Source organism: Gorilla gorilla, chromosome 2, assembly GCF_029281585.2.
Source record: "Gorilla gorilla gorilla isolate KB3781 chromosome 2, NHGRI_mGorGor1-v2.1_pri, whole genome shotgun sequence".
Lineage (NCBI taxonomy): Eukaryota > Metazoa > Chordata > Mammalia > Primates > Hominidae > Gorilla > Gorilla gorilla.
In genome coordinates, this window is record NC_086017.1 from 18,751,429 (window position 1) to 18,778,352 (window position 26,924).

Sequence of the window (26,924 nt, forward strand, 5' to 3'; positions counted from 1 at the left end):
GGCTCTGGAGAAGTCCAGAGCCATCAAGAGAAACAGACAAAAAAGCCTCAAGAAAAATCTACTCTTTCTAAGCAAAGGACTGAAAAAGAGGGTACCCAGAAACCTTGATAATACTTGACCTACCCAAGCAAAACACTGCTGATGCTCCCTGCCCTGTGCAGTATTATCAGAGAGCAAGTGGGGAGCATGGACTTCCACCCATCAACCAGAGGCGGAAGGGGTCCTAGTGCAGGATGTCCTCCCATAGCAACAGTGTCAGTGGAAGCCTAGTGAGGAGCTCAGACTTCTACACCCCATCCAATGATGGCAGCTGACAACTGCACCCTCTCAACTAATAACTGAGAAGAGAATATCGAAGAGAAGGAAACTGGAGAAAAGAATTCCGTCAGCCTGTGTAGGGCATCCCCGACCAACATGTGAAATTGTTAACAATTAATATGCCAAAAGGTTTGAAAATTGAACCACAGTGTGGAATATCAGGTATTCACAACAGTCTCTAGGTAGCAATTAAATAAAGTAGACCAAAATAACATTTCAAGGGATCTGGGAACTAAATCATCATTAGAACCACAGCCTACAAAAGTAGGCCAGGATCTGCATGCTAAACTTAAACAAGATGACTTCCTGCTAAATTAGAATATTTAAATAGAACCTAGAATGTCATTAGAATATAAAAAATACTCAGAATACAATAAAAAAAAAACATGACATATTAAGAACCAGGAAAATCATGACTCGAATGAAAAAAGACAAGATGCCAATACCTGAGACAACCCAGTTGCTGGAATTATCTGACAAGAATTTTAAAGCTACCATCATAAAAATGATCCAACAGGCAATTAATGCTCTGGAGACAAAACAAAACTGCTACTGTATGAAATACTTTTGAGAGCCTTGAAACATGTAAGTTTACATGGATTTACATGTATACATATGCATACATGCATGTGTATGTATATATGTATCCACGTGTGCGTATGTATATATATGCACATATATGCATATATTTCCCAGCTTCATCTGCTCAAATAGCATAGAAGCAAAGACACCAAGTAGCAATGAGCATAGCTGGTAGCCATATCTTGGTTTCACCAATAAAAAGGACCAGCGCTCCTCAAAGAAATGGCTGATTTCAGGGCTGGGGCATGGAAGAGCAAGAAAAGCCTGCAATATCTTGTTATGTTAGAAATAAGAAGATGATAATGAAAATAATGGGGGTATGTCATGAGGACAGGAATTAGAATGAAGACACTCCTCCTGGCCAAATGTGGAAAAATACAAACACAAAAATAATTAAGAGAAGTAATGAGTTAAAAATCTGTGAATCCATATTCATAAGAGACAAATAAGAAAATAACAAGGCAGGCCAGGCGCGGTGGCTCACGCCTGTAATCCCAGCACTTTGGGAGGCCGAGGCAGGCAGATCACGAGGTCAGGAGATTGAGACCTTCCTGGCTAACACGGTGAAACGCCATCTTTACTAAAAATACAAAAAATTAGCCGGGCATGGTGGCATGCACCTGTAGTCCCAGCTACTCGGGAGGCTGAGGCAGGAGAATGGCGTGAACCTGGAAGGCGGAGCTTGCAGTGAGCCGAGATCGTGCCACTGCACTCCAACCTGGACGACAGAGCGAGACTCCATCTCAAAAAAAAAAAAAAAAAAAGAAAGAAAATAATAATAAGGCAGAGGGAAGGGCTCTTGTTTTCAGAATCATGCCAAGTATCAATCAGCAACTGTGAAATGAATGCTAAAGTTGAAAAATCAGCATTTTGCAACTATCACAGAAAAGAATAGTTTAGAGAAAAATTACCAAAGGATGCTAAATATAGGGGTGAAATCTTAATGAGGTATAGAATAGCTACATAGTGTTGAAGTGTCTCTGCAGACTTCTTATTAGTAGCAAGGCAGCGGATGTAAAGTATAAACCAGAGAGAAACTGGCGGATGTAAAGTATAAACGAGAGAGAAACTGGCCAGGTGATCAAGCCTGATATCACAAATGAGGGGTACACAGATGTCAAATGGCTCTAGATGTAATATTCTGAAGACAAAACATCACTTATATAGTATTCTGGCCAGGAAGGCATAATCTGAATTTTCTGCCAGAATGAGAACATTTTACTTGAAAAACACACACACACAACAAAGACTGTATTCTTTTAAAAGGCCAGTGTCATAAACAAAGAAAGGCTGAGGAATTATTCTAGATTGAAAGAGATTGAAAAGATATTACCATGAAATGCAATATGTGATCCAAAACTGGATCATGTACTGCAGGAAAAAAAATCTACAAAGGTTATTATTGGGTCCACTAACAAAACTGGATAGATGAATAAAAGTATTATAACAAAGTTAAATCTACTACAAGTACTAACTAGAGTGGCAATAAAAGAGAATCTTTTTTTCTTAAGAAATAATACAAGGACATATTTAGGGGTAAAGGGTAAACACTATATAACTTATTTTCAGACAGTTAAAGAAGAAAATATGTGTGTAATTATATGGACACATACACACATTCATAGAAAAAGAGAGAAAGAGAAACAGAGTAATTCATAAAGCAAATGAGGCAAAATGCTAACAATAGGTGGATCTGTACAAAGGGTACAGTCTATGCATTCAGTATGATAGTCTTTCAACTTTCCTATAAATTTCCAAATAAAAAGTTTTTTAAAAGAATGCAAAATTAAGACCTTTTCAGACAAACAGAAGCTGAGAGAATCTGTCTCAACAGCACATCTGCACTACAAGAAATATTGAATAATCCAGGCACAATGGTTCATGCCTGTAATCCCTGCACTTTGGGGGGCTAAAGCAGGGGAATCTCTTGAGGCTAGGAGTTCAACATCAGCCTGGGCAACATAGTGAGACCCTGTCTCTACAAAACAAACAAACAAAAATTAGCTGGGCATGCGCTTGTAGTCCTAGCTACCTGGCAGGCTGACACAGGAGGATTCCTGGAGTCCGAGGCTGCCGTGAACTATCATTGCGCCACTGCACTCCAACCTGGGCAACAGAGCAAGACCCCATCTTTAAAAAAAAAAAAAAACAAAAAAAAAAAAAACAAGACAGAATGAACAAATAAAGTTTTTCAGGAAATGTCCAAACACTGTGGAAATCCAGGAAAAAAAGAAGTTTTTTCAGGCAAAAGAAAATGACACCAGATGAACACCCAGATCTACACAAAGAAACAAAGAATGCTGAAAATGGTAAATGTGTAGGTAAACACAGACCATTTCCATTTTTTATTTATCTTTTCCATTTTTATTTAGTTTAAAGCAAAAATAGTAACAAGGTATTATAGAGTGTTTAAAATACATAGAAGAAAAATCTATGACAAAAATAGTACAAAGAATGAAAGTCGGGGGCAGTTCCAAGATGGCCGAATAGGAACAGCTCCAGTCTACAGCTCTCAGCATGAGCGACGCAGAAGACGGATGATTTCTGCATTTCCAACTGAGGTACCGGGTTCATCTCACTGGGGATTTTCGGACAGTGGGTGCAGCGCACCGGGTGTGAGCTGAAGCAGGGCGAGGCATCGCCTCACCGGGGAAGCACAAGGGGTCAGGGAATTCCCTTTCCTAGCCAAGGAAAGGGGTGACAGACGGCACCTGGAAAATTGGGTCACTCCCACCCTACTACTGCGCTTCTCTGACAGTCTTAGCAAACAGCGCACCAGGAGATTATATCCCGCGCCTGGCTCGGAGGGTCCTACGCCCACAGAGCCTCGCTCATTGCTAGCACAGCAGTCTGAGATCAAACTGCAAGGTGGCAGCGAGGCTGGGGGAGGGGTGCCTGCCATTGCTAGAGGCTGCGAAGCTTGAACTGGGTGGAGCCCACCACAGCTCAAGGAGGCCTGCCTGCCTCTGTAGACTCCACCTCTGGGGGCAGGGCATAGCCAAACAAAAGGCAGCAGAAACCTCTGCAGGCTTAAATGTCCCTGTCTGACAGCTTGGAAAACAGCAGTGGTTCTTCCAGCATGCAGCTTTAGATCTGAGAATGGACAGACTGCCTCTTCAAGTGGGTCCCTGAACCCCAAGTAGCCTAACTGGGAGGCACCCCCCAGTAGGGGCAGACTGACACCTCACATGGCCAGGTACCCATCTGAAACAAAACTTCCAGAGGAACGATCAGGCAGCAACATTTGCTGTTCACCAATATTTGCTGTTCTGCAGCCTCCGCTGGTGATACCCAGGCAAACAGGGTCTGGAGTGGACCTCTGGCAAACTCCAACAGACCTGCAGCTGAGGGTCCTGACTGTTAGAAGGAAAACTAACAAACAGAAAGGTCATCCATGCCAAAACCCCATCTGTACGTCACCATCATCACAGAAAAAAAGGTAGATAAAACCACAAAGACGGGGAAAAAACAGCAGAAAAGCTGAAAATTCTAAAAATCAGAGCACCTCTCTTCCTCCAAAGGAATGCAGCTCCTCACCAGCAACAGAACACAGCTGGACAGAGAATGACTTTGATGAGCTGAGAGAAGAAGGCTTCAGATGATCAAACTTCTCCAAGCTAAAGGAGGAAGATCGAACCCATGGCAAAGAAGTTAAGAACCTTGAAAAAAGATTAGATGAATGGCTAACTAGAATAACCAATGCAGAGAAGTCCTTAAATGACCTGATGGAGCTGAAAACCATGGCACAAGAACTGCGTGACAAATGCACAAGCTTCAGTAGCCGATTCGATCAATCGGAAGAAAGGGTATCAGTGATGGAAGATCAAATGAATGAAATGAAGCGAGAAGAGAAGTTTAGAGAAAAAAGAATAAAAAGAAATGAGCAAAGCCTCCAAGAAATATGGGACTATGTGAAAAGACCAAATCTACGTCTCATTGGTGTACCTGAAAGTGACAGGGAGAATGGAACCAAGTTGGAAAACACTCTGCAGGATATTATCCAGGAGAACTTCCCCAATCTAGCAAGGCAGGCCAACATTCAAATTCAGGAAATACAGAGAATGCCACAAAGATACTCCTCTAGAAGAGCAACTCCAAGACACATAATTGTCAGATTCACCAAAGTTGAAATGAAGGAAAAAACGTTAAGGGCAGCCAGACAGAAAGGTCGGGTTACCCACAAAGGGAAGCCCATCAGACTAACAGTGGATCTCTTGGCAGAAACTTTACAAGCCAGAAGAGAGTGGGGGCCAATATTCAGCATTCTTAAACAAAAGAATTTTCAACCCAGAATTTCATATCCAACCAAACTAAGCTTCATAAGTGAAGGAGAAATAAAATACTTTACAGACAAGCAAATGCTGAAAGATTCTGTTACCACCAGGCCTACCCTAAAAGAGCTCCTGAAGGAAGCACTAAACATGGAAAGGAACAACTGGTACCAGCCACTGCAAAAACATGCCAAATTGTAAAGACCATCGAGGCTAGGAAGAAACTGCATCAACTAACGAGCAAAATAACCAGCTAACATGATAATGACAGGATCAAATTCACACATAATATTAACTTTAAATGTAAACGGGCTAAATGCTCCAATTAAAAGACACAGACTGGCAAACTGGATAAAGAGTCAAGACCCATCAGTGTGCTGTATTCAGGAAATTCATCTCACATGCAGAGACACACATAGGCTCAAAATAAAGGGATGGAGGAAGATCTACCAAGCAAATGGAAAACAAAAAAAGACAGGGGTTGCAATCCTAGTCTCTGATAAAACAGACTTTAAACCAACAAAGATCAAAAGACACAAAGAAGGCCATTACATAATGGTAAAGGGATCAATTCAACAAGAAGAGCTAACTATCCTAAATATATATGCACCCAATACAAGAGCACCCAGATTCATAAAGCAAGTCCTTAGAGGCCTACAAAGAGAATAAGACTCCCATACAATAATAATGGGAGACTTTAACACCCCACTGTCAACATTAGACAGATCAACGAGACAGAAAGTTAACAAGGATATCCAGGAATTGAACTCAGCTCTGCACCAAGCAGACCTAATAGACATCTACAGAACTCTCCACCCCAAATCAACAGAATATACATTCTTCTCAGCATCACATCACACTTATTCCAAAATTGACCATAGTTGGAAGTAAAGCACTCTTCAGCAAATGTAAAAGAACAGAAATTATAACAAACTATCTCTCAGACCACAATGCAATCAAACTAGAACTCAGGATTAAGAAACTCACTCAAAACCGCTCAACTACGTGGAAACTGAACAACCTGCTCCTGAATGACTACTGGGTACATAACGAAATGAAGGCAGAAATAAAGATGTTCTTTGAAACCAATGAGAACAAAGACACAACATACCAGAATCTCTGGGACACATTTAAAGCAGTGTGTAGGGGGAAATTTATAGCACTAAATGCCCACAAGAGAAAGCAGGAAAGATCTAAAATTGACATCCTAACATCACAATTACAAGAACTAGAGAAGCAAGAGCAAACACATTCAAAAGCTAGCAGAAGGCAAGAAATAACTAAGATCAGAGCAGAACTGAAGGACATAGAGACACAAAAAACCCTTCAAAAAATCAATGAATCCAGGAGCTGGTTTTTTGAAAAAATCAAGAAAATTAATAGACCACTAGCAAGACTAATAAAGAAGAAAAGAGAGAAGAATCAAATAGATGCAATAAAAAATGATAAAGGGGATATCACCACTGATCCCACAGAAATACAAATTACCATCAGAGAATACTATAAACACCTCTACACAAATAAACTAGAAAATCTAGAAGAAATGGATAAATTCCTCAACACATACACCCTCCTAAGACTAAACCAGGAAGAAGTTGAATCTCTGAATAAACCAATAACAGGCTCTGAAATTGAGGCAATAATTAATAGCCTACTAACCAAAAAAAGTCCAGGACCAGACAGATTCACAGCCGAATTCCACCAGAGGTACAAGAAGGAGCTGGTACCATTCCTTCTGAAACTATTCCAATCAATAGAAAAAAAGGGAATCCTCCCTAACTCATTTTATGAGACCAGCATCATCCTGATACCAAAGCCTGGCAGAGACACAACAAAAAAACAAAATTTTAGACCAATATCCCTAATGAACATCGATGCAAAAATCCTCAATAAAATACTGACAAACTGAATCCAGCAACACATCAAAAAGCTTATCCAACATGATCAAGTGGGCTTCATCCCTGGGATGCAAGGCTGGTTCAACATATGAAAATCAATAAATGTAATCCAGCATATAAACAGAACCAATGACAAAAACCACATGATTATCTCAATAGATGCAGAAAAGGCCTTTGACAAAATTCAACAGCCCTTCATGCTAAAAACTCTCAATAAATTAGGTATTGATGGGACGTACCTCAAAATAAGAAGAGCTATTTATGACAAACCCACAGCCAATATCATACTGAATGGGCAAAAACTGGAAGCATTCCCTTTGAAAACTGGCACAAGACAGGGATGCCCTCTCTCACCACTCCTATTCAACATAGTGTTGGAAGTTCTGGCCAGGGCAATCAGGCAGGAGAAGGAAATAAAGGGTATTCAATTAGGAAAAGAGGAAGTCAAATTGTCCCTGTTTGCAGATGACATGATTGTATATCTAGAAAACCCCATCGTCTCAGCCCAAAATCTCCTTAAGCTGATAAGCAACTTCAGCAAAGTCTCAGGATACAAAATCAATGTACAAAAATCACAAGCATTCTTATACACCAATAACAGACAAACAGAGAGCCAAATCATGAGTGAATTCCCATTCACAGTTGCTTCAAAGAGAATAAAATACCTAGGAATCCAACTTACAAAGGATGTGAAGGACCTCTTCAAGGAGAACTACAAACCATTGCTCAATGAAATAAAACAGAATACAAACAAATGGAAGAACATTCCATGCTTATGGGTAGGAAGAATCAATATCATGAAAATGGCCACACTGCCCAAGGTAATTTATAGATTCTATGCCATCCCCATCCAATTTCTTCACAGAATTGGAAAAAACTACTTTAAAGTTCATATGGAATCATAAAGGAGCCCGCATTGCCAAGTCAATCCTAACCAAAAGAACAAAGCTGGAGGCATCATGCTACTTGACTTCAAACTATACTACAAGGCTACAGTAACCAAAACAGCATGGCACTGGTATGAAAACAGAGATATAGACCAGTGGAACAGAACAGAGCCCTCAGAAATAATGCCGCATATCTACGACTATCTGATCTTTGACAAACCTGACAAAAACAAGAAATGGGGAAAGGATTCCCTATTTAATAAATGGTGCTGGGAAAACTGGCTAGCCACATGTAGAAAGCTGAAACTGGATCCCTTCCTTACACCTTATACAAAAATTGATTCAAGATGGATTAAAGACTTAAACGTTAGACCTATAACCATAAAAACCCTAGAAAAAAACCTAGGCAATACCATTCAGGACATAGGCATGGGCGAGGACTTCATGTCTAAAACACCAAAAGCAATGGCAACAAAAGACAAAATTGACAAATGGGATCTCATTAAACTAAAGAGCTTCTGCACAGCAAAAGAAACTACCATCAGAGTGAACAGGCAACCTACAGAATGGGAGAAAATTTTTGCAATCTACTCATCTGACAAAGGGCTAATATCCAGAATCTACAATGAACTCAAACAAATTTACAAGAAAAACACAAACAAACCCATCAAAAAGTGGGTGAAGGATACGAACAGACACTTCTCAAAAGAAGACATTTATGCAGCCAAAAGACACATGAAAAAATGCTCATCATCACTGGCCATCAGAGAAATGCAAATCAAAACCACAATGAGATAACATCTCACACCAGTTAGAATGGCAGTCATTAAAAAGTCAGGAAACAACAGGTTCTGGAGAGGATGTGGAGAAATAGGAACACTTTTACACTGTTGGTGGGACTGTAAACTAGTTCAACCGTTGTGGAAGTCAGTGTGGCGATTCCTCAGGGATCTAGAACTAGAAATACCATTTGACCCAGCCATCCCATTACTGGGTATATACCCAAAGGATTATAAACCATGCTGCTATAAAGACACATGCACACGTATGTTTACTGTGGCACTATTCACAATGGCAAAGACTAGGAACCAACCCAAATGTCCAACAATGATAGACTGGGTTAAGAAAATGTGGCACATATATACCATGGAATACTATGCAGCCATAAAAAATGATGAGTTCCTGTCCTTTGTAGGGACATGGATGAAGCTGGAAACCATCATTCTCAGCAAACTATCGCAAGGACAGAAAGCCAAACACCGCATGTTCTCACTCATAGGTGGGAATTGAACAATGACAACACTTGGACACAGGAAGAGGAACATCACACACTGGGGCCTGTTTTGGGGTGGGGGGAGTTGGGGAGGGATAGCATTAGGAGATATACCTAATGTAAATGACGAGTTAATGGGGGCAGCACAACAACATGGCACATGTATACATATGTAACAAACCTGCACGTTGTGCACATGTACCCTAAAACTTAAAAAAAAAAAAAAAAAAGAATGAAAGTCTTAAGGTCCTTCCATTATACATGAAGTAGTGTACTATTCATTGAAGGTAGACCGAGATAAGTTAAAAATGCATATAGTAAACTAGAACAATCACCCCTACAAAAAAACAAAAAGAAGTATAGTTCATAAAATGAAGATAACATAAAAAACTAAAAAATACTCAGTTAATCCAAAAGAAAGCAGGAAATGAAGAAAAAACAAAAGAATGATAGAATAGCAAACAAGCAAGATGGCAGATATAAACCCAACCAAATAGAATAAATGAGATTAAAATAGTTTAAACCCTACAATTTAATGGTAGAGCTTGTCAAATTAAATTAAAAATGAAAATCCAAACCATATACAGCTTACAATAAAACACAGCTTAAACATAATGGTATAATAGGTTTAAAGAAAAATGAAATAAAGTAGTTGCTATACTCATATCAGATAGATTTTTGAGAGAAGGAATATTACCAGAGACAAAGACATATATGCCATAATAATAAAAAGGCTAACTAATCAAGAAGATACATAATAATATTAAGAGATTCAAAATACAACAAAACTGAAAATATTGACAGGGAAAATGAAAAATCTATAAATATAGTTGGATATTTCAAAAAGCTTCTCAGTAATTGATAGAATCAGTAAACAGAATATCAGCAAGGATGCTGAAGACTTGAATACACTATCAAGCAAATTTACAAAGCATTTACAGATCACTGCACAAAAAAGCAAACTTTTCAAGTATTTATGCAATATTCACCAGGAAGACCTAACACCTAAGTTATGAAGCACGTCTCAGTAAATGTGAAAGGTCTGAAATGATACAGAACAGGTTCTTCGGCCAACACTGAATAAAATTAGAAATGAATAATAAAAAGGTATCTAAGAAATAACCAAATCTTTAAAAATTAAACAATACTTCTATTTAACATATGAATCAAAGAAGAATACACAACAAAAATTAGAAAATATTTTAACTGGATGGAAAGGTAAATACAACCTATCAATGTCTGTGAATGCAGGTAAAATAGTACTTAGACAAAAATCTGTATTTTAAATACATCGAGAACAATCTGAAATTATCTAAACTTCCACCATAATAAGCTAAAAAAAGAAGAGCAAATTAAACCTAAAGTAGAAAGAAGGAAATCATAAAAGACTGGAATTCAATGAAATAGAAAAACAGACAAAAACTGAGAAAAAGCAATTTGAGAAAAATGAAGCTGAAGGATGATTCTTTAGAAAAATGAGAAAAATTAATAACTTATAGGTAGAACAATCAGGAAAAAAGAAGACACATTTTCAGTATAGAAAATGAAAGACAGTAAATCACCACAAATCCCACAGATATTAAAAGGTTAACAAGAAAATGTTACTTAAAAAAACAAAAACAAAAAGAACCCTCTGGCTATAGATTCAACAACTTAGATGAAATGAACACATTCCTTGCTAAAGATGAATGGTTAGTTTAATATTCAAAAATTAATCAGTGTAATGTAAATCAATACCACACCCACTAGGAAAAAGACAGACTAACAGGTGTTGGCAAGGACATGGGGCAACTGGAATTATTATTTCTTTTTTTTTTTGAGACGGAGTCTCACTCTGTTGCCCAGACTGTAGTGCAATGGCGCGATCCCAGCTCACTGCAACCTCCACCTCCTGGGTTCACCCAATTCTCCTGTCTCAGCCTCCTGAGTAGCTGGGATTACAGGCGCCTGCCACCACACCCAGCTAATTTTTTGTATTTTAAGTAGAGACGGGGTTTCACCCTGTTGGCCAGGCTGGTCTCCAACTCCTGATCTCAGGTGATCCACCCGCCTCGGCCTCCCAAACGAAGTGCTGGGATTATAGGCATGAGCCACTTCGCCCGGCACAGCTGGAACTCTTATACATTGCTAGTAGGATGTAAAATGGTGTAGCCACTTTGGACAACAGTCTAGCAATTCCTCAAAATGTTAAAATAGAATTACCATACGACTCAGCAATTCTACTCTTAGGTAAAGACACAATAGAAATGAAAACATATGTCGACATAAAAATTTGTACATAAATGTTCATAACAGCATTATTTATAATAGCCAAAAAGTGGAAAAATGTCAGATTTGATCTAATGAACTGACACAAAGATGTGACATATTCATACAATGGAATATTATTTGGCAATGAAAAATAAATGAGTATTGACCACAGATAAACCTTGAAAACATTATACTAAGTGAAAGAAGTTAGTTTATAAAAGGCCACATGCTATATGGTTCCACTTAAATGGAATATCCAGAATAGACAACTCTATAGAGACAGAAGTAAATTAGTGGCTATCTAGGGCTGGAAGGGTTGGTAGATAACGATGCTAATGGATACTGGGCTCTTTTCAGGGTAACAAAATGTTCTAAAATTTAATGTGATGATAGCTGCACAACTCTGTGAATATACTGAAAACCACTGAACTGTATGTACACTTCAGGTGGGTATGAATTATATCTCAGTATTATATGAATTATATTTCAATAAACTGATTAAAACTCAATGTTATAAATCATATCACAGAATAAATAAAAATATAATAATCTCAATAGATGTAGAATAAGGAAATGACAATTCAACACACCTTCATAATAATAAACTAGGAAGGGAAGAAATGTCCTCAACCTCATAAAAGGCATCTATGAAAACCTATCACACTTAATAGTGAAAGACTAAATGTTTTACCTATAAGTTGGGGTATTCCAGAATTAAAAGAACATATATTGATGCAATAGTACTGTCACTCAAATGATTTTTGAAGGCAATTATTCTTCCTTCTGGGGAGACAGACCCTTGAAAAATCAGACCCTTGAAAGTTAGAGATCCTTTCTTAAGAAATTCATTTAAAAAAAAGATTGGAGAAAGGAAAGGATGTTTGCCCACACCACTTTTATTCCACATCGCACTGGAGGTTCTAACCAATGCAACTAACCAAGGGTAGAAAGATAAACAAAAGGCATATTGACTGAAAAAAATAAATAAATAAAACTGTTTTTATTGGCATGTAACTTGATTGTGTATATAAAAATCCTATGAAATCTATAAAAAAGCAATTAGAAATATGAGTTTCACTAGTTAATAGTATACAAGTATATATACAAAAATAAATGTCAAAATGACTCTTTAAAATAGTAATAAACAATGAGAAATAAAAATTTTAAAACTACTCACAACAGCACCAAAAGACATGAAATATTTAAGGATACATTTAACAAAATACATGGAACTCACACACATAAAAAAGTAGACAGCACTACTGAGAGAAAGTAAGGGAGGCCTAAAGAGCCATACCATGATTGTGCATTAAAAGTCTTAATATTGTTAAGATATCAATTCTAAGCTGATCTATGTAATCTCACTCAAAATCCCAAAAGGTACACACTAATAAACTGACTGCCCTGCAGATGCTGTCCTGGACCTGCCAGGATGCTCTGCTATGCCTGTAACATCGGGGCGAAGTGAAAGTGGCTATTTCTACACTCAGTGTTCAGAAAACAGTGAACAACAAGAATGGATAATAGCCTGACATTTCTTAGGGGAACAACAACAACAAAACTGAGTCTAACATTTATGTGGGATTGCAAAGGACCTAGAACAATTTTGAGAACACAGTTGAAGGACTTATACTACCTGATAATTTTAAGACTTACTATAAAGTTACAGAAATCAAGAGTGTGTCATGAGTGAAAGGACAGATATATAGATCAGCGGAACAGAAAAGATTCTAGATAGATTCACATGCTATATACGTGGCCAGTAGGATTTGACAATGGAGGCAAAGTAATTCAATGGGGAAAGGATAGTCTTTTTAACAAATGGTGCTGAAAAACTAGATATACATATTTTTTAAATAAACCTTGACATTTACCTTCCACCATACAGAAAAACTAAATGAAAATGGATCATAGATTTAAATATAAAAGCTAAAATTATAAAACTAGAAAATAACAGGAGAAAATTTTTGTGATCTTAGGATAAGCAAATATTTTGTTGACATGCAACACAATTGTATACATAAAAAATCATGAAATGATACACAAGAAGCATAAATCATAAAAAAAGTAAATTAAATTTCGTCAAAATTAAAACTCTCTGCTCTTCAAAGACATCATTAAGAAAATGACAAGGCAAGCCACATACTAAGATAAAATACTCACAACACATATATTTAAAAAATTCGGTATCCAGAGTATATAAATAACTTACAAATCAATAAAAAGAGTTAAGGGGCAGAATATTTCAACTGAGCCTTTATCAAAGAAAATATACAAATAGCAAATAAAAATATCAAAAGACAGCAGACACCACTAGTCACAGGAAAATGCAAATTAAAACCATCATGAGATACCACTACTACACATTGACTAGAATGGCTAAAATTAAGAAGAATGAAAATACCAAGTGTTAGCAAGGGACTCTCTCACAATGCAAAATGGTTCAGTCATTTGAAAAACTGTATGGCAGGTTCTTATAGTTACATTTACCATATGACCAGCAATTCCACTCCACCCAAGAGAAATGAAAACATATGGTTACATAAAGACCTGTGAACCCATGTTCATAACAGCTTTACTGATCATAAAAAAACTGGACACAGTCCAGTTGTCCATTAACAGGCGAAGGGATATACAAATTGTGGCATGGTTATAAAGCAGAACACTGCTTGGCAATAAAAAATAAATGCACTGGCCGGGCACGGGGGCTCATGCCTGTAATCCCAGCATTTTGGGAGGCAGAGGCGGGCAGATCACAAGGTCAGGAATTCAAGACTAGCCTGGCCAATATGGTGAAACCCCATCTCTACTAAAAATACAAAAATTAGCCGGGCGTGGTGGCAGGCACCTGTAGTCCCAGCTACTCGGGAGGCTGAGGCAGGAGAATCGCTTCAACCTGGGAGACGGAGGTTACAGTGAGCCAAGATCGCGCCATTGCACTCCAGCCTGGCCGACAGAGACTCTGTCTCAAAAAAAAATAAATAAATAAAATAAAATAAAAAATAAATGCACTACTGGTAAAAGCAACAACATGGAAAAATCTCAAAAGTATTATGCTAAGTGACAGATGCCATATGTAAAACGCTACATACTATACAATTTGTGTAATTCCATTTATGTGACAGTCTAGAAAAGGTAAAATTATAGGGACAAAAAAAAAGATCAGTGTTTCCTGAGGTCTTAGAGTAAAAGAGAGGGAATATACAGCAAAGGGGCACTGGAACTTTTGCTGATGAAGGAAATGTTCTACATTTCAGTTAGAGCAATGGCTAAATGACAATATACATTTGCCTAAATTCATCTAACTATACACTTTTAAAGGATGTATTACATGTAAGTAAGTTATACATCAATAAAAAGGACACATACAAAAAGCGACAAGCCATTGGATATAAGGAAACTATAGAAAAACCAGTTGTATTTTTCTGTACAAGCAACTAATAAAAATTGACATTTTAGAATAAAACATCGTGTACCACTGCATCAAAAATAACAGAGAATAACTCTTTAAAAAGATGTGTGAGACCTTCACACTGAAAACTGCAAAACATTACTGACAAAAATCAAAGACAAAAAAGGGGATAAACCATATTCATGAACTGGAAGACTCAAATACTATACAGATATCAACTATCTCAAAATTGATCTATAAATTCAATGTAATCCCAATTTAAAAACTTATATGGAAATACAAAAGGCCTAGAAAAAACAAGTCAACCTCAATAAACACAACTGGAAGAACTATATTACCAGACAGCAAGACCTATTATAAATTACTCATAAAGTACTTAAGACACATTATTTATCCTGCTCAACGGTAAATAATAGCCCAATGGAACAAAACAATGTCCAGGCCTACACATGTACAATCAGCTGATTCTCAGCCAAGACTTCTGGCAATTCAGTGGGAGAAGGGATGGCATTTCAATAAGTGGTGCTGCATCAATTGGTTATTCATATGGAAAGAAAACAAGACAATCTTGTCCTCTACCTCACAACATATGCTAAAATCAATTCCAGATAAACTGTACATCAAAATTTAGGAGCAAGAACGATAAAGTTTTAAAAGAAAACAAGAGAAGATCCACATGATCTTGAAGTAGGCTAAGGCAAAGCACTGATCAAAAGGAAAAATGTAATGAATTGGACTATTTTAGGAACTTCTACTCTTCAATGATGCCATTAAGAGAGTGAAAAGGTGAAATTAGAAATGTACATACATCCAGCAAAAGATTTTTATCCAGGAAATTTCAATTACTCCCACAAATAAGAATAAAAATAGACCCACAGAACAGAAGAATTGGACATAGATTTAAACAGGTATTTCACCACAGAGGACATCCAGATGGCCAACAAGCATATAAAATTTATAAGTCATTAAGGAAATGCAAATTAAAATAGCAAGGTACTACCATGGACCCACTAGAATGGCTAAAATGGAGAGTTAACAATGGTGATGTTGTCAAGGGTGCAGAACAACTGACACCCTCACACCCTCCTGATGAAAGTGTACATGACTACTGAATTTGGGGCTGTATCCATGAAAATTGAATATCTGCAAATATATAACACCAATTCCATTCCTGTATATATATATCCAACAGCAACATGCACCTATGTGCACCACAAGATATATAAAAGATTATTTGTAGCAGCATTATTAATAGAGGAAAAGTGGGAACAAAATGAAATGTTTATTAAACACTGAATGGATAAGATGATACGTTTATACAATGGAATACCATATAGCAACAAAAATGAAAAAAATCATGACCATATAAAAAAACATGAATGAATCTTATAGTGTTGCACAAATGAGGGCAGGCACAAAAGAATACATAAGCTATTGGCCCTTTATTTAAAGATCAAACATAGGCAAAATGAACATATGGGGTTAGAAGTCAAGACAGTGGTCAAATGTGAGAATGAAGGAGTGAATGGGAGGGGGCAGATAGGGCTTTTGGGACGCTGGTAGTGATCTCAGTAGTGGCTACAACGACATTTCACTTTATGAAATTTACTTTGTGATAATTCACCAAACAATACACTTATAATTTGTGTGTTTTAATGTTTGCATGTTATTCTCCAAGTTTTTAAAAATTAGGCAATTCTATATGTTAATAGAAAGAACTCCAATATATGTGTGTGGTTTAATGAAAAGAACCAACCATTAAATAGTGCACTACACAGAATACTATCATTTTGTAAAAACAGTAATGAAAAGGATATATGTTTGTGTACAATAATCATAATGGCAACATTTACTGAAAGCTAACTACTTGCTAAGGTACTGTGCTAGGCACTTTTCATGCCTTTTATCATTTATTCCACTCAACATTATGAAGTAGGTAGTTATTATAACCCTTATTTTATGAAGGAGAAAACTGAGGTACAGAGATATCAAGTAACGTGCCCACAGTCACCAAGCCACAAAGCTGAAAAACGGGCACTGTAACCCAGGCTCTCCAGATCCACTCTTCCCCACCACATTCTCCCTAGATAGGCACATGAGAAACTGGCAATGGGGTGCCTCTGAGACGGGATCTGGGGATTGGAAGGCAGGCTGAGAGGAAGGCTGGCTTATCATAGCATACTCTAGGTACCTTTTGAAGGAACACATTTGCATGTCTTATCTATCAAAAATGTATTTATTTACAGTATTTTTCTATGGTTTATAATTTCTGAGCTACACAAAATTGCTTTATCCAGAAAGTAAGCATAACTCACTGTTTTATTACTTTACCTGATTTAGGATGCAAAGCATCGCACTGGGCATTGTACATGTGTACAAATTCTTGGTGCCTTTTAATGAGCTGTTGTTTATTTCCTTGAATAGATAATCCATGCTCTTTTAGCTTTTTCTTTAAATCACGATCAGAGAGCAAATTATATACAGTTTTGGGCAGCGGCTTCCTTTTGTGAACAGAACTGAAAAGGGGGGAAGATCCCTGATGATTATTGTGAATTATCAAATGCTTCTCATGTAAAATGGCAAATAAATTCTGATTCAACACCTGGGTGACTGGGAAAATAGTAGAACCATTAGATTAAAAAGGGGAGAGAAAAACCAAGTTTGTGGATGAAGTTGAGTGTCTGACATGATGTATCTGAGGTGCTGGTAAGACATTCAGACACAGGGGCCTAGGTGGCACCAGAAGTGAGAGACTTGGGTCTCAAAAAGAGGTCAGACCTAAAGAGGCACACTTGGAAGACATGTATGTAACGCTTGTGGAATATGCTATGAGGACTTCACTTAGAATCACACTTACATAGACCTATTCAATTTTCCACCTCTTTAAAGCATGCTAGAAATTCTAGGGGGCTAAAATTCAAGCTACATAAAAGTACCAATGACTTGAGCAATTCCATAAACAGGAACTTCTTAGCGAGTTTTAATTCATTTCACCTGATTATAGCAGGTTCTCTACCTGGCTCAGCTTCATGGCAATTAGATGCTTAACAAAAGTGTGCTCAAGGAGGCCATTACACTTGCTATCATTTCAAAATAAGAATAGCAAAGATTCAGGTGAAAATTAACAGAAACTTGAAATAATAGGTTTATCCAAAAAACAAGTTTTTACAAAGGATTTGCATATAACTAGCTCACACAAGGCTGTCCCAAACGTTAGTGTACCTAAGAAGCACCTAAAGAGTTTATTTAAAACGCAGATTCTCCATCCCCTTCTCCACACCATCCACCAGTTAGGGTTCAGGTCTGAAGTGGAGCTCTAAAATCTCTATTTTCAACAAGGTTCTCCAGAGTAAATCTGATATAAAGGGTCCAATAATCAAACAGAGAAATATTACAGTCAGGTATAGACTGAAAACAATCAAAAATTTCTCTATTAACCAACAGAGCCATTCCCCAAATAAATTATGTCTTTTATGCTGTACTAACAAAGTCTAAAAGCCAAAAATAACTAATTAACTGTGAAAAGACCTGCAAACTCTCGATAGATTATATTTTTCTGAAAATTGCTCTTCTTACAATGACAACCCATCTGACTCTACAAGATTGATAAAATTATGGCAAAATGAAATCTCAGTAGGTAGCAACAGCTGAATCATTTTGTGTTTACAGAAGCACACAGGGAGAGATGATTCATTAAGTCTGTATCTAAAATATTTGTTTTATCACGGATAGATGATTAAACTGTGACTGTGAAATTCCAGTGAAGAACTGTACTGTTCACTGGCATTTACAATAAAAAGCACCACCAGAGATCAACAATTTCTATCAGGAATTTTAAAACATGAAACCTGATAAATGTTTCCCCAAACATGAAAATGACATTGATTTTTCTTCCATGATTTAGTGGAACTGAGTAATACATTTAAGGGGCCTCAGAATCTGAGGCAGTTCTGACATGGTTTTATATAGAAGGGTTAAGGGCTGCCACTCACATTCAGCAGATGGCCTGTCAGAATATTGTGGAGGAGACAGGAAAACTCACAGGGCCTTTTCTCTATGACCTGACTCTGGGGCCAAGATACAACTAAAGAAGGACATGGCCCAGTGTTGTCTTCAGAACCTCCACAAACACCAGTTTTGTAAGATGGAAGTGATGAGAACAGAAAGGCTTGGCGGTCAAATAAATTTAGGAATTACCGAATTAAACAAAACCTTACAGTAACCCTTAATGTAGGACTTCTCAAAGCCTTTAACACACTAAGAGGGGGATCCAGGAGGTAGTGCTTGTAAGTTCACTACAGAGCACTGGCAGGACTATAGTATTCTTTGAAGCAGGAATTTAAACCACTATTAGAACTTAATTACACATGGACGAGTATGTCTTTAAATAAACTGACAGCATCAGAAATGATGTGTCAGAAATGTATTCGAACTGATGGATGGATCTAGAAAAAGGGGAGTCCATGCAAGATAATCAGTGCAGATTCCTTACTCTTCCAAAAGAATATACTCAGCTTCTATATTCCCAACTCATGCATTTCTAAAGAGAAAAGCAGGTCATCAAACTCTCGTGGCTTATGGGAAATAATCCTTAGGACTATTCATTTACTCCAAATCACCACTAAGCAACCTAAAAATCTAAATTTTATTCTCATTAACAAACTTACCCACTAGGTGGGAGTACTGTGCACGCAAAACTGCCCCAGGTTTGGACTCAAGTATGTCTACCTTAATAAAGCACCATTGTGTCTTATATGTTAGCTTTTGTAAGTTGTAACAGTATGAATCTGACCCTCGGAATCTGCATTCACTCCAAATTTACCCATAAAAATTAAGTGATGTATTTTCTTCAATCACAAAAAATAATACTACGGCTCTGTCTTATTAACATGGTTTTTGGAAAATACTCTTCAAAGTCCTTCAAAACAGACTGAACATAGAAGCAAATCATTCTTTCATCCCCACTTCTCAGATACCATTAATTTCTTCAGCTTCCCTCCTCTTCTTTTCCAAATCTCTCTGAATTATCACCTATTATCTTCCCCTTGCCTCCTGTTTCAGAAGGGTCCTTTCTGCATGTCAAGGATAACCTCATTACTGGGCTCTTGTGCTCCTCACTTTCTTCCATTTATCCTCTGCTCTCTCCCTGGAAATAGTGGAAGGAAAGAGACTGAAGGCTTAAACTCCTATTTTTAAAAATAACATCCTTTATCTTTATACCACTCACTGCTTCTCCAAACTACCATCTCATCTTTCTCCCTTCATCACCAGACTCATCTAAATTGTGTCTTCTGCTTATTATCCACTGATTCCTTAATGCCTTGCAATTTAAATTTGACTAGTATTTCATTCCTGAACAACTTATATGTGTAACAATAGTGGACTAGCATGAGAAATTACAGTTATTTTCATGTACAAGGGAGGTAGAACAGCACAGTTGTTTAGATGTAAATACTGAGCTGACAATTTATTAGCTACAATACCTGGAGGATGTGGGGGTGGGGTGGGGTATGACATTACATTTCATATATGCATTTTTGTACCTTTTTATATCATATATATTTATATAATTTCCTAGTCAAAAATTTTTGAAAAATTCAATTTTAAATTTTAAAACTTCTGAGCATCCTAAAGATCAGAGAAAGATTTTTTATATCCTATATTCAGAGTCTAATCTTGCTTTCTTTAGCCAAGAGGCTTTTTGGTAGTTTTAAAAATCTAAGAGAAAAAAACAAGTTTAAAAAGAATTGAATTTGAAGTCACTAATTTCTTATTAAGTCAAAATTTAGTAGCAGTTCAAATATTCAATATAGGTAATCATATTTGGCAAAGTGGGAGTTAAAGAAAGAACAGAGGAGAGGGATTGGAAGAAGTGGCCAACAGGAGTAAAGAAGAAAGGAAGTAAGAGCAGGAAATATGGTCACCAGGATAAAATGAATACTGTAATTTTCCCCCAAGTAAGCACAAGAGGCACCCAGCTAAAGTAGCTCAATGGTTCTGCTCAACTTCCTTACCTTCTGAGGCTTTCCTTCTTCTCTTCGCGTGATAAACAGTTGTCTAAATGCTTATTAATGTGACTTTCTGGAATGTTAACCCCGCAAACAGGACAATCCACTGTATTTTTTAAAAAGAAAAAGAGAGACTTTATTAATTGTAGAAGGGGCAAAAGTATGTAAACTGGCATCTTTTCAGCAAGTAAAGTAAAAAAGAATCCCAACTTAACATGCAGTTAGAAAAGCAGAAAAGAAAAAGAATGGCCCATCGGGACAACAGGAGTGGGACAGACTGGTTACTGGGTAATGGCTAAATTGTGGGAAGTCACACAGTTGAAGTCCTGGTCCCAGAGAAAGAGACTGCAAATAAGCTTGAAAGTTCATTTATTAAAAATGTTTCGGTTACATCTTTTCTACCAAGGTATGACCAAACTATAGAACTCATCCTAAATTTTCCCGGCCCTTAGGAGCTATCCATGTTTAGCCCAGAAGCAATAGTAACGACTTCAGTAAGACACACCTGGCCCAGGGGCTGAGTGAAGGAAAGGTAGTTTAATAATTTATTGAGTTCAATTTTGTCAATGGTTACAAATTTGTTAATTTAGCTCTCACTTATAATTCCATATATAATGTTAAAATTAAGGAACACAGTCATTCTCAAACTATTTCATAAAGTTGCAGGGATCTGTGGGGGTATCTCGGGGCCTACAGACCACCATGGATAATAGGCAGAAGAGGTCAGGTGGAACAGAACAATCTGTTTTATCTATTTTATACGTTATGGTTTATCGTAAAATTTCATTTGGGAAAAAAGGTTCCGCTAGGGGAAAAACAGTTAACCATCAAGCTAAAAAATACTACAATAAGAACTGTCAACTGGTAAAAAGACTAAGGATAGACATAGTAGAAAATATAAGTGAAATTTATATATCTTTAAAAGATGTAAACACGTTAAGTACTTATAAACTAATTTCAATCTAAGTTTAATACACACTCACATCTCTGCACTGTGTGTGGTATGGGTATACCAGAGATGTCTAAGAGTTTCTGCCTAAAAGGTGCTCTAAACTTCACTGGAAAGAAGACACAGAAACAAAAAGTTAAACAAGCTGACATATTCATCAAACAGTTAAGCAAATGGGATACAAAACAGTCCAGAAAACAAGTGCTATAGCACTTTTGTGATGTGAGACAGTGTTTTCTAACGTAACAAATGAATAGTAAGGATCTGGATAGAGTCTGGAAAGGTATAGAACAGGGGCCGGCAAACATTCTTAGTGAAGGGCCAGGTAGTGAAGAGCCAGGTAGAATTTAGACTTTACAGATCCTATGGCCTCTGTCACAACCATGCAACTCTGCCACTGTAGCATGAAAGCAGTCACAGAGAATAGGGTGGGTATGTGAACTTTTATTTACAAAAACAGGTGGCAAGCCAGATTAGATCTGCCAGTTGTAGTTTGCCAATTCCTCAGTGTACTGGAGGAACAGTGGGGAGGCTACAGCAGGACTTCTGAGACAGAGAGGTGAGCAATAAGGCGGGATGACTAGGTTAGGCCTCAAATTGTCAAAGGCTTTATATGGCAGGCAGAACAGTGAGGAGACATTCAAGTGGTGGTAAAATAAGATAAAAAGAGCTTTTCAAGATTAAATGGGAACTGATATGTTGAATGAGGGGAAGAAGGATTAAAAGCTGAAAACAGAAAGCTACTGCCATACTTGAAGCCTGAACTAATTAAAATTGTTTCCTTTTTGTAGCAGTCAGCCTGAATTCCTATTTCTGAGAGAGAAAGAGAACAAACATATCTACAACAATGTCTGAGGTTTGTGATATGGTAAAATCTGGTTTGTCCTTTACCATTCCTTCCCCCTCAAAGATGCTGCCTATTTATTCTTATGTCATGTGGATGAAAAGATGTCCATATTTCCACATATGAAAATAACTTCCTACCTTTAGTAACTTGTTTCAAAGTGGATGTCGAGGGTGGCTCAGGACGCTTAGCCTCTGAGGGATCTGGAGCAATCTCTTCTACAGAACGTGTCTCTTTGGTCTTTGCAGCAGGGCTTGACGCTTTTTGAGGGCTGAATTTGCTTTTATTTTCTTTTATCAACAACTCTGATGTAGAACCACTCATTTCTCTGATCAAGAAATTATCCATTAACCTGCTCCCCTGCTTTAAAGACTGTCTGGAGGCTACAGGAGTATATACTTTGACAGCAAGATTCTTTGAAGAGGAAGAAGCAGGAGATTTGGGCGGTGACTCTAAAGCAAACTGCAGCAGATGATTCCTTGAAGCACAAAAATCACAACAGACAATTAAGATATCCAATTTTACATAATAAATTAACTGACATAAGCTGTTTTCCCAATTAACCTTGTTTTCTGAAATACAGGACCTATACTATAATGACAACCAAACCAAAGTTTCTTCTAGTATAACTCAAAGCAATAAATCTAACTTAAAAGGCAGTTAATGTGCCAATAAAACAAAATGAAAGGAAATCAGCTTTAGGCCACAGAGAACAGCTTATATGAGACCTAATCTCCAACCATAAGTAACTTTAAAATCTGAACAAAATATACTGATATAGTCTGGATGTCATCTCCACCAAATCTCACGTTGAAATGTGATTCCCAGTGTTGGAGGTGGGACCTGGTGGAAGGTGACTGGATCATGAGGGCGAATTTCTCATGAATGGTTTAGCACCATTCCCTTAGTGCTGTCCTTGTAATAGTGAGTGAGTTCTCATGAGATCTGTTCTAAAAGTGTGTGGCACCTCCCATTCTGTCTCTCTTGCTCCCACTCTCACCACATGACATGCTGCCCGTCTTTTGTTTTCCACTGTGACTGTAAGCAGCCCAAGACCTCACTAGAAGCCGAGCAGATGGCTTGTACAGCTGCAGAACCATGAGCCAATTAAACCTCTTTTCTTTGTAAATTACCCAGCCTCAAGTTTACTTTATAGCAATGTAAGAATGGCCTAACATCCATAAAAAACAACTCTTTGTAGGCACTGGACTGAAATCAACACAAGGCTGCAATCCCTGAAAAAGAAGAAAACATGAAGTAGTCCAACGTTTCCCCCAAGACTTACTTTACCCTGGAAGCATTTTCTAGGAATGGGTACTAAAGTGAAGTCTAAACAGGAAATATTGATCTTACTTGTTAGAGAAAATAAGAGATCAGAGTTCTGAACAAAACTGGCCAGGATTGAGGGGTCAGAGTGCTTTGACATGTGGTAGCTACTGAAAGGGAACCCCACAAGTCTGCTTAGAAATTCACATCCATTCCTGCTCATTTCCAGGGCTGCACATGATTAGACAAAAACACAGGAGACTCACTAGGAAGCTGATACTGGTAAATTAAAATCCCAAACGTCAGTGCTGGAAAGTTAGTTGTTCGCACTGGAGCCCAGCCAAAGCTGAGAAATCTTGGTAAGATCATGGACATTCAAGTGACACCCCACAAAGGCCACACCTTAGAAAAATGGACCACACTGAAGAAATATAAACAAAGCTCAAACAGACCTAACCTAAGAAAACATTATACCAGGCCTTGACAGAACAAAGATGAAGAGCTGATAATTTAACTGCCTGTTATAACAAAATGTGACATCTTTCAAAAGAAGACAATTCACAGCTTCTACAACATTTCAACCACAATGTTCAGCACATATTTTAAAATTATTGAACATGCAAAGAAGCAAGAAAAAGTAGCCACTAATCAAGAGATAAAATATTCAATAGAAGCAGACCCAGAGGTAATCCAAAGAATAGCATCTCTAGGTAAGGACTTCAAACTATGATAAACATGTTAAAGAAAAAAAAAAGAAAAGGGATAAAAAGATAGTGTATTATGAGAAATAAAATCCATGAAAAAGAATAAAATGAACATTCTACAACTGCAAAATACCATATCTAAATTGGATGAGTATAACAACACACAATACAAACTTGAAGGCAGGTCAATAGAAAATATCCAAACCAAGCACAGAGAGAAAAATTAATGAAAAAGACAAACACAAAAAAGTATGAGATATTGGGCATAATTAAAAGCCCAGAAGGAATAGAAAGAAAGAGTGGGGAATCAGCAATACTAGAAAAACCAATGGCTGAGAATTTTCAAATCTGATAGAAAAAAAAAAATCAACCCACAGATTCCACCACTACCGAATTTACATGAAACTCAACAACAGAAAAATAACTAGAAAATCTCCAAATGTTAAGAAATAAAGCACCACACTTCTAAATAACCCCACATGTCAAATCACAATGAAAACTAGAAAAATATTCTAAACTGAACGATAGCATGAAGGGTTGCCAAAACTGTCCCTGGAGGGAAAATTATTGAAAATAGAAAAAGTAAAAACCACTACTCTAAGCTTCCAACTTAAAAGGTTAGGAAATGAACAGCAAACTAAACCCAAAGAAGAGAGAAACTAATAACAGATACTAGTGAAATAGAAGAGATAGCAAGAGAAAACAAGCAAAGCCAAACATTGGTTCTTTGAAAAAATTAACAAAATTGTTAATCCCTACTAAGACTGAACAAGAAATAAATGAGAGAAAATACAAATTACCAAAACAAAGAATTAAAAGAAGACCTCATTACAAATCCTATAAAGAAGATAATTAGAGGATATTATGAACACTTTAAAACAACAAATTTTAAATTTTAGATAAAATGGACAAATTCTTCGAAAAGCACTATTCATCAAAACTGACAAAGAAACAGAAAACCTGAAGAGCCCTTATTATCTATTAAAGAAACAGAAGCTATAATTTAAAACTTTTCCACAAAGAAAACTCCAAGCCCAGATGGCTTCACTGGTAAATTCTACCACATATTTAAGGAAGCTTTGTTTATTTCTTCAGTGTGGACATGGTGGCACATACCCATAGTCCTAGCTAATTGGGAGGCAGAGGCAGGAGGATCCCTTGAGCCCAAGAGTTCGAGGTTACAGTGAACCATGATCATGCCACTGCACTGCAGTCTGGGCAACAGAGCAAGAATAAGAGAGGAAAGGGAGGAAGGGAAGGAAAGGGAGGGAGGAATAGACGGGGGAGGGAGGAATAGAGAGGGGAAGGAGAAAGGAGGGGGGGAGGGAGAAAGGAAAGGAGGGAGGAAGAAATGAAAGCAGAGAGGGAGGGAGGGAGGAAGGAAGGAAGGAAGGAAAAGTCTTGTCCATCTGTTAACTATACAATAACCTTACCTCTTCAGAGTGGGGCTAAGAATCAAGAGTCAAAATAGGCCTTTGGGTAGACATGGGCAGCCATTAAATCTATGCAATCAATTCCATGGACTTCTGTAACTAAAGTCCTGCAATGCTTGTTCTGATCAGAAACATGTAAACAGCAGTCTAGAACCATTTGGCTAAAGAAGCAGAGGCCCACCCAAACACAAATTCTTTTTATAGCACCTTAGGGTGTCAACACTGTTGAAAATATAGGCAATATATAACAATAATAATAGGAATATTTTTAGGTTCCTTTGTTCTAGGTATTATGCTGGATATCTTTTACTATAGTTCTTCATTTCTAATCCTCAAGGTATCGACAGTATTATTCTCATTTTTTAGATGAGGAAACAGGAGCCAAAGAGGTTAAATATCTTGATCACAATCATATTAGAATTAGTAGGGCCTAGACCAATGCCCAGTTCTGCCTGAATTCAACATCAGTATGCTTTAAACTGTACAATAAAAAAGGTAAAATTATATTCTACTTCCTTTTTGTGAGCTGCTGAGGGAATTTTACTTCAATTGTCATCTAAAATGTTTAAATTCTTAAACTTGGAGTATTTGCAGAAAAACTTATCCCTTAATGGTGGACAAACAAAAGCAGTAAGTGATGCTCTCTACTCTCAATTCGTAAAAATAATGACAGAGATGGACACTGGCTAAAAAAACAGAGAAACAATATTCACTTAAGTCAAGAATGATGCCACACTTAGACAAAAATATTCTAATAAATGTTCAACAACAGTTTAAGAACATTGTTTTAAATAAAACTAAGTCAAGGAAAAAAATCATGTGTTCTTTG

General features: G+C 37.2%; 1 protein-coding gene and 1 non-coding gene across 2 annotated transcripts in view; one reads left to right on the forward strand and one right to left on the reverse strand.

The window, feature by feature from the left end:
- The window catches only part of RAD18 (RAD18 E3 ubiquitin protein ligase), an 84,718-nt gene that overhangs the window by 38,236 nt on the left and 19,558 nt on the right, over positions 1-26,924 (reverse strand). Inside the window, exons 5-7 of the mRNA XM_019024543.3 lie at positions 22,833-23,170; positions 20,906-21,005; positions 17,223-17,407 (exon numbers count right to left, since the gene is read on the reverse strand). Coding sequence (XP_018880088.1) covers positions 17,223-17,407; positions 20,906-21,005; positions 22,833-23,170 — 623 coding nt within the window. The remainder of the gene's footprint in view (positions 1-17,222; positions 17,408-20,905; positions 21,006-22,832; positions 23,171-26,924) is intronic.
- Positions 12,892-13,016, forward strand: LOC115934197 (small nucleolar RNA SNORA43). The gene has a single exon (XR_004070019.1). It is a non-coding gene; the product is annotated as a small nucleolar RNA SNORA43 (small nucleolar RNA).